General features: G+C 47.8%; 1 protein-coding gene across 2 annotated transcripts; it reads left to right on the forward strand.

Moving 5' to 3' along the window:
- The first annotated feature begins 669 nt into the window (after positions 1 to 669).
- Positions 670 to 5,444, forward strand: LOC134958571 (von Hippel-Lindau disease tumor suppressor-like). Of its 2 annotated transcripts, XR_010187065.1 has the most exons (4): positions 670 to 955; positions 2,784 to 2,906; positions 3,702 to 3,974; positions 5,068 to 5,444. XR_010187065.1 is itself a non-coding variant. In XM_063941268.1 (3 exons), exons 1-3 carry the CDS (start codon positions 781 to 783, stop codon positions 3,887 to 3,889), a joined length of 486 nt encoding a protein of 161 aa, XP_063797338.1. In that variant the 5' UTR covers positions 670 to 780; the 3' UTR covers positions 3,890 to 4,230. The 2 variants fall into 2 exon arrangements, 1 of the variants encoding a protein (XP_063797338.1); XM_063941268.1 differs by lacking the exon at positions 5,068 to 5,444 and having other exon boundaries at positions 3,702 to 4,230.
- The last annotated feature ends 1,529 nt before the right edge of the window (positions 5,445 to 6,973 follow it).

The raw sequence follows: 6,973 nt of genomic DNA on the forward strand, positions 1-6,973 counted from the left end.
AGCTGAGTCCTCACAGTAATGCAGCCACTCCTATCTCCTGCATGCACTAAGATCAGTCATCGCAGGAATGCAGCCACTCCTGTATCCCCTGCATGCACTAAGCTCAGTCTTCACAGGAATGCAGCCGCTCCTATCTCCTGCATGCACGAAGCTCAGCCATCACAGCAATGCAGCCACTCCTGTATCGCCTGCATGCACTAAGCTGAGTCCCCGCAGTAATGCAGCCACTCCTATCCCCTGCATGCAGTAAGCGGAGTCCTCACAGTAATGCAGCCGCTCCTATCCCCTGCATACACTAAGCTCAGTCCTTGCAGTATTGCAGACGCTATCTCCTGCATGCACTAAGCTCAGTCCTCGCAGTAATGCAGACGCTCCTAACTCCTGCATGCACTAAGCTCAGTCCCCTCACTAATGCAGCCGCTCCTATCTCCTGCATGGACTAAGCTCAGCCGTCACAGCAATGCAGCCACTCCTGTATCACCTGCATGCACTAGGCCCAGGCTCATGCCTCTTACAGATGTCCAAGTACTGCACTGCGGGCCTACAGCAAGAGTACCCACTGCCCAGTGTATGCTGGGACCTGTAGTCCCACAACAGACTGTGCACAGCAGAACCAGTAAAAGGATGCAGAAAAGACCAAGAAGCAGAGCGGTCACTGAGTCTCTGACGTCACTCCCCGCGCTCACGTGACCAGGCCTACAAGACGTCGGCGCCGCTGCAGCTACACCCGGTTACCCTGGCAACGCCTCCGGGGCCTAGCTCCCACCGCGAAGCCTCGGGATGCCGCAGGAGATCCCCCCGCTACGATCCTTGAACAGCCGCCAGCAGGCTCACGCCGTCTTCTGTAACCGGAGTCCCCGCACCGTGCAGCCCATCTGGGTGAACTTTCAGGGGGACCCGCAGCCCTACCCGGCTCTGCCACCCGGCACCGGGCGCAGGATGATCACCTATCTGGGTACATGGCTACCCGCAGGGCCGCAGCCGGGCAACTGGCACAATAGGGTCACGCTGCACAGGAAGAATGCTCTAAAAAATAGAAGAGTTAATATGTTTTTGTTTTTTTCAATTAACAAAATGCAAAGTGAATGAACAGAAGGGAAATATAAATCACATCAGTATTTGGTGTGACCACCCTTTGCCTTCAAAACAGCATCAATTCTTCTAGGTACACTTGCACACAGTTTTTAAAGGAACTCTGCAGGGAGGTTGTTCCAAACATCTTGGAGAACTAATCACAGATCTTCTCTGGATATAGGTTTGCTCAAATCCGTCTGTCTCTTCATGTAATCCCAGACAGGCTTGATGATGTTGAGATCAGGGCGCTATAGGCGCCGTATCATCACTTCCAGGACTCCTTGTTCTTCTTTATGCTGAAGATAGTTCCTAATGACATTGACTGTATGTTTGAGGTCGTCATTCTGCTGCAGAATATATTTGCAGCCAATCAGAGACACCTCCCTGATGGCATTGCATGGTGGATAAAGTACATGCCTGTATTTGTCAGCATTGAGGACACCTTTAATCCTGACCAAATCCCCACCTCTATTTGATGTAATGCAGCCCCAAACTTGCAAGCAGCTTCCACCATGCTTCTCATTATTATACGGCTCTCCAGCCCTTCGGCCAACAAACTGTTTTCTGTTACAGGCAGATATTTCACATTTTGACTCCTCGGTCCAGCCTCGGTCCAGAGCATCTGCTGCCATTTTCCTGCACCCCAGTTCCTATGTTTTCATGCATAGTTGAGTCGCTTGGTCTTGTGTCCATGTCCAAGGTATGGCTTTTTGGCCAGACTTCTCTGAACAGTAGATTGGTGTACATGAGTCCCACTGGTTTCTGCCAGTTCTGATCTGATGGCACTGCTGGACATCCAATTTCAAAGGGAAGTAAACATAATGTGGCAGGAACCATCAGCTGATTGGCTCCAAATTTATTCCGCAGCAAGACAATGACACCAACATACAGCCAAATTCATTAAGAACTATCTTCAGCGTAAAGCAGAACAAGGAGTCCTGGAAGTGGTGATATTGTTCCCAAAAGAGACCTTATCTCCGCATCATCGAGTCTGTCTGGGATTACATGAAGATACAGAAGGATCTGAGCAAGTTACATCCAGAGAAGATCTGTGGTTAGTTCTCTAAGATGCTTGGAACAACCGCCCTGCCGAGTTCTTTCAAAAACTGTGTGCAAGTGTACCTAGAAGAATGATGCTGTTTTGAAGGCAAAGGTCACACCAAATATTGATTTGATTAGATGTATCGTCTGTTCATTCACTTAGTTTCTGTTTATCAATTAACAAAATGCTATTAACACTTCTATTTTTGAAAGCATTCTTTGCAGCCTTTGTTTTGCACAGTGCTGCAGTATATATAGCAGTGCGGAATACGATGGGATGAGGTTTTAATGTAATGTGGGACTCAGCTGGAGCTATTTACTTATTTTCTGTGAGACTTATGGCCCTCCTACATCACCGATGTATTGGGGCAATGTCCCAATCCCCCAACGGCCAGGTTGGGAAATCGGAATAGTAAACCAGTTTAAAAATCCTGATTCCTTCATTCTGACCGGAAATGGTCAGGATCGGCAAATCGGGCATTTTATACGTGTTTCATTTCCCCGTTGGATCATCGATCGCCAATGGCTGGTTGGGGAATTGCAGCCACTGATGTATGGGGACCTTTACAGTAACACGTGTGAGATTTGAAGATACAGTAAGGTGTAGAAATGAATAAAATATCCTGCAACACTAAGATTAAATATCTGTATCTACTTCTATCCCACAGGACATATTTGGTTGTTCCGTGAAGTTGAGACGGACGTGGCCCTGACGGTAAACAAGAAGGAGATATACGTGCCTTCCCCTAATGAGAACGGGCCGCCAGCTGTTGTAAACATCTCTTTGCCAGGTAACATTCTCCTTGCGTTTCTACATCGTGTGCTGCATTTTAGAGACTAAGGGGTCTATTTACTAAGCCTTGGATGGGGATAAATCCGACTGAGATAAAGTACCAGCCAATCATCTCTTGTCATTTTTCAAACCCAGCCTGTGACATGGCAGTTAGGAGCTGATTGGCTGGTACTTTATCTCGGTCGGATTTATCTCCATCCAAAGCTTAGTAAATAGACCCCTAAGGGTTAAGTTCTAAAAATGAAGAGTGGGAATTGTTGCTCATTTTCTATGATCAACAGAGAAATGTTAGACCAAATCTGATTGGTTGCTGAGGGTGACATCACTACTTTGCATTTGACCGCTCTAGAACTACAAGCTACATAACTCTTGGGTTAAGCGTGTGAAGTGTGAGACATTTATAAAACCTGGGGACAGATTTACTAAGCCTTGGAAAGTGATAAAGTGGAGAGAGATAAATTACCACCCAATCGGCTAACTGATTTTTATTTTTTTTCTTCTTTAAACACAATGTGACATGGCAGTTAGGAGCTGATTATTTTATCTCTTTCCACTTTATTTCTCTCCAAAGCTCAAAGCTTAGTACCTCTGCCTCCCCCCCCCCCCTTTCCCCCACCCCCGTCTTGGTGTCCAGTGGGAAAAGGTACTAGAATGAATAGAAAACAGGCAGCATCTGCTAGACAAGTGGTGTAATCGTATTGGCTATGATGCTTCTGCACACGTTGTGTCCCCCATAGGATGAATGAGAAATAAAACCTTTATAATGTAACATAAACACGTGTCTCCTCCACAGTCTTCAGCCTGAAAGATCGCTGCCTGCAGGTGGTCAGGAGTCTGGTAAAGCCAGAAGATTACCGAAAGCTGGAGATTGTGGCGTCCCTGTATGAAGACCTTGAAAACCGCCCAAATATCACTAAGGACTTGCGCAGACTAGCAGTTGGTTTCTGGGAACAGAGTAGATTAGAAGACGCCGAAAGCTGACCGCTAAACTGAAGACAGTGCATTGGGAAAAGTTCTTCAGTATAATTGTGTTATTCTTCTTACGCCCCAGATGGGTGACGAGGTGGTGAGGGCCCAGTTCTCTCTTGTTATAACTCATACTCTCCCTTCTCCACCTCTATAAAGTGTCAGGGAGAGAGTATTGTCCAAACTCACCCCTACTCTGCTTGTGTTACTCAGCCGGCAGGACCTCTGCCGCGCCATATACTACAGCATTAGTTACTGCACCGCCATATACTACCGATGGCATTAGTTACTGCAGCGGTGTCCTTATCTCTTGTTGATTAAAGTTCAGTACAGTTATGGTGACTGCATAAATGAAATATGGGGCTCTCGTTTGTGGTTTTGTAACCTGTGCCATAGTCTCTCTGCTTATATAGAATTCCTTCTATTAGAAACAGCATCTGTAGTGTAAGACTTTTCAGACTTAATGGTTTTTATTTACCAACCTGCAATTTTTACTAAATACACTGCATTGTAATTCTGAGTTTTTCATCACAGCCTTACTATCTGCCAGGCAGCGTTGTTTCTTTATAGCTGTTTGTGTCTATCCAGAGCACTCTGCTGTACTCACTCTTCTACTTACCTGGTAAGTTTTGTAGCCAATCAGATCATTGCAGTGTTCTAGGAAGCAGGTTTTCCAGGTGTTAAGTGTACTGATTACCTGGGAACAAGTGACCTGTACTCTTATGTGATTGTGTTAGTGACAGGAACAGTGTTATGATGTGAGGGGGGAATGGAGACAGCAGGAAGCCACAGACTGAGCATTATATAGTGGAAGGAGCAGGGTCCCCAGCAGCACAGAGTATATCAGGAGATGAGTGTGATGTCAGTGAGGACAGGGCTGCATGTGACAGGGGCAGTGACATGATGTGAGGAGAGGAAGGGAGGCCGCAGGAAGTCACAGACTGAGACTTATATAGTGGAAGGAGCAGGGTCCCCAGCAGCACAGAGTATATCAGGAGATGAGGGATGTGTCCTTGGTGTTATTGCAGTGCTGGTGCACAGAGCTACATGTTCATTTAAGTAGGTAACAGAGAGGTGTCAGACTAGTCTTCCAACACAGTGAAGGGTCCCTGGAATATATATGTTGTATGATAAGCCAAACATCAAAAGAAACTCTGTCAAAAATCTTATTGGAACCTTTTTTTCCCGAGCAGGAGACCCAAGGCCAAAATGGGACCCACCATAGGAAATCTGGGTATTTCCAGTCTCCGGTAGAATGCAGATCTCTCTCATCCCAACAATCAGCCAGGTTATATTTCAGCACCGTGCTAATGAATGCAGAATCGGAGTGATGGGACAAAGCTTTGGGACCCCTTTGTAAATAATTAAATAAATTGCATCGGAATTACCTCACCCACGCTCCCTGATAAGGTTACAGGGGTGGAGAGCAAAGGAGCGGGAGGGCAGGAATAAATAATATATATATTTTTCATTACTTATGTACGTTGATGTGAATCCTTTGTAATATTTCCTGTAAAGCTTTATACATATTGTATTTGTGCCTCTGATTAAACTTGTTAGCCTGTTCTTATCCCTCCAGAACTCTGATTCCTAGTTAGGAGTAAATGTTTTATGCTTCTTGTAATCTTATATTAGTAATGCCGGGATAATTACATACTGTGCAGGTATACTGATGCAGAGCGGTTCCAGCCTGTGGCTAAGGATACGAGCTCTTAGTGTGTGTAATACACAGAGTAGCGCCAAGCTGTGGATAAGGTTAGGGGCTCTCAGTGTGTGTAATCTACAGAGCGGCGCCAGGCTGTGACTAAGGTTAGGGGCTCTCAGTGTGTGTAATACGCAGAGTGGCGTCAGGCTGTGGCCATACCTCCCAACTGTCCCGATTTTTCGCGGGACCGTCCCGTTTTTTGGGGGCTGTCCCACCCGTGGGCCGCAGTGTCCCGCGGTGGGGGGGCAGTTGGGAGGCTCTGTCTCTCGCTGCCCTGCTTAGCAGAGCAGCGGTGAATAGACGCTGTGCGCATGCGCACAGCGTCTATTCACTTAAGTCAGAGGGAGAGGGGGCATGTCAGCGGCTCACAGAGTGCTAGGCATGCCCCCTCAGTGACGAAAAAGGGGGCGTGACTCGCGATTGCGGGTCCTCCGTGAAGCCACGCCCCTTTTCTTAGGTCACACCCCGTTTTCGGGAGCGCGCACAGCTTCGCCGCGTGTGTGTTTCTCCTTGAAAATATGAAAAGTTGGGAGGTATGCTGTGACTAAGGTTAGGGGCTCTCAGTGTGTGTAATACGCAGAGTGGCGTCAGGCTGTGGATAAGGTTAGGGGCTCTCAGTGTGTGTAATATACAGAGTGGCGTCAGGCTGTGGATAAGGTTAGGGGCTCTCAGTGTGTGTAATACGCAGAGCGGTGCCAGGCTGTGGATAAGGTTAGGGGCTCTCAGTGTGTGTAATACGCAGAGTAGCGCCAGGCTGTGACTAAGGTCAGGGGCTCTCAGTGTGTGTAGTACGCAGAGTGGCGTCAGGCTGTGGATAAGGTTAGGGGCTCTCAGTGTGTGTAATACGCAGAGCGGTGCCAGGCTGTGGATAAGGTTAGGGGCTCTCGGTGTGTGTAATATGCAGAGCGGTGCCAGGCTGTGGATAAGGTTAGAGGCTCTCGGTGTGTGTAATACGCAGAGTGGCGTCAGGCTGTGGATAAGGTTAGGGGCTCTCGGTGTGTGTAATACGCAGAGTGGCGTCAGGCTGTGGATAAGGTTAGGGGCTCTCTGTGTGTGTAATACGCAGAGTGGCGTCAGGCTGTGGATAAGGTTAGGGGCTCTCTGTGTGTGTGTGTGTGTAATACGCAGAGCGGTGCCAGGCTGTGGATAAAGTTAGGGGCTCTCTGTGTGTGTAATACGCAGAGCGGTGCCAGGCTGTGGATAAGGTTAGGGGCTCTCAGTGTGTGTAATATGCAGAGTGGCATCAGGCTGTGGATAAGGTTAAGGGCTCTCAGTGTGTGTAATATGCAGAGTGGCGTCAGGCTGTGGATAAGGTTAGGGGCTCTCAGTGTGTATAATACGCAGAGCGGTGCCAGGCTGTGGATAAGGTTAGGGGCTCTCGGTGTGTGTAATAC

Source organism: Pseudophryne corroboree, chromosome 9 (assembly GCF_028390025.1).
Source record: "Pseudophryne corroboree isolate aPseCor3 chromosome 9, aPseCor3.hap2, whole genome shotgun sequence".
NCBI lineage: Eukaryota > Metazoa > Chordata > Amphibia > Anura > Myobatrachidae > Pseudophryne > Pseudophryne corroboree.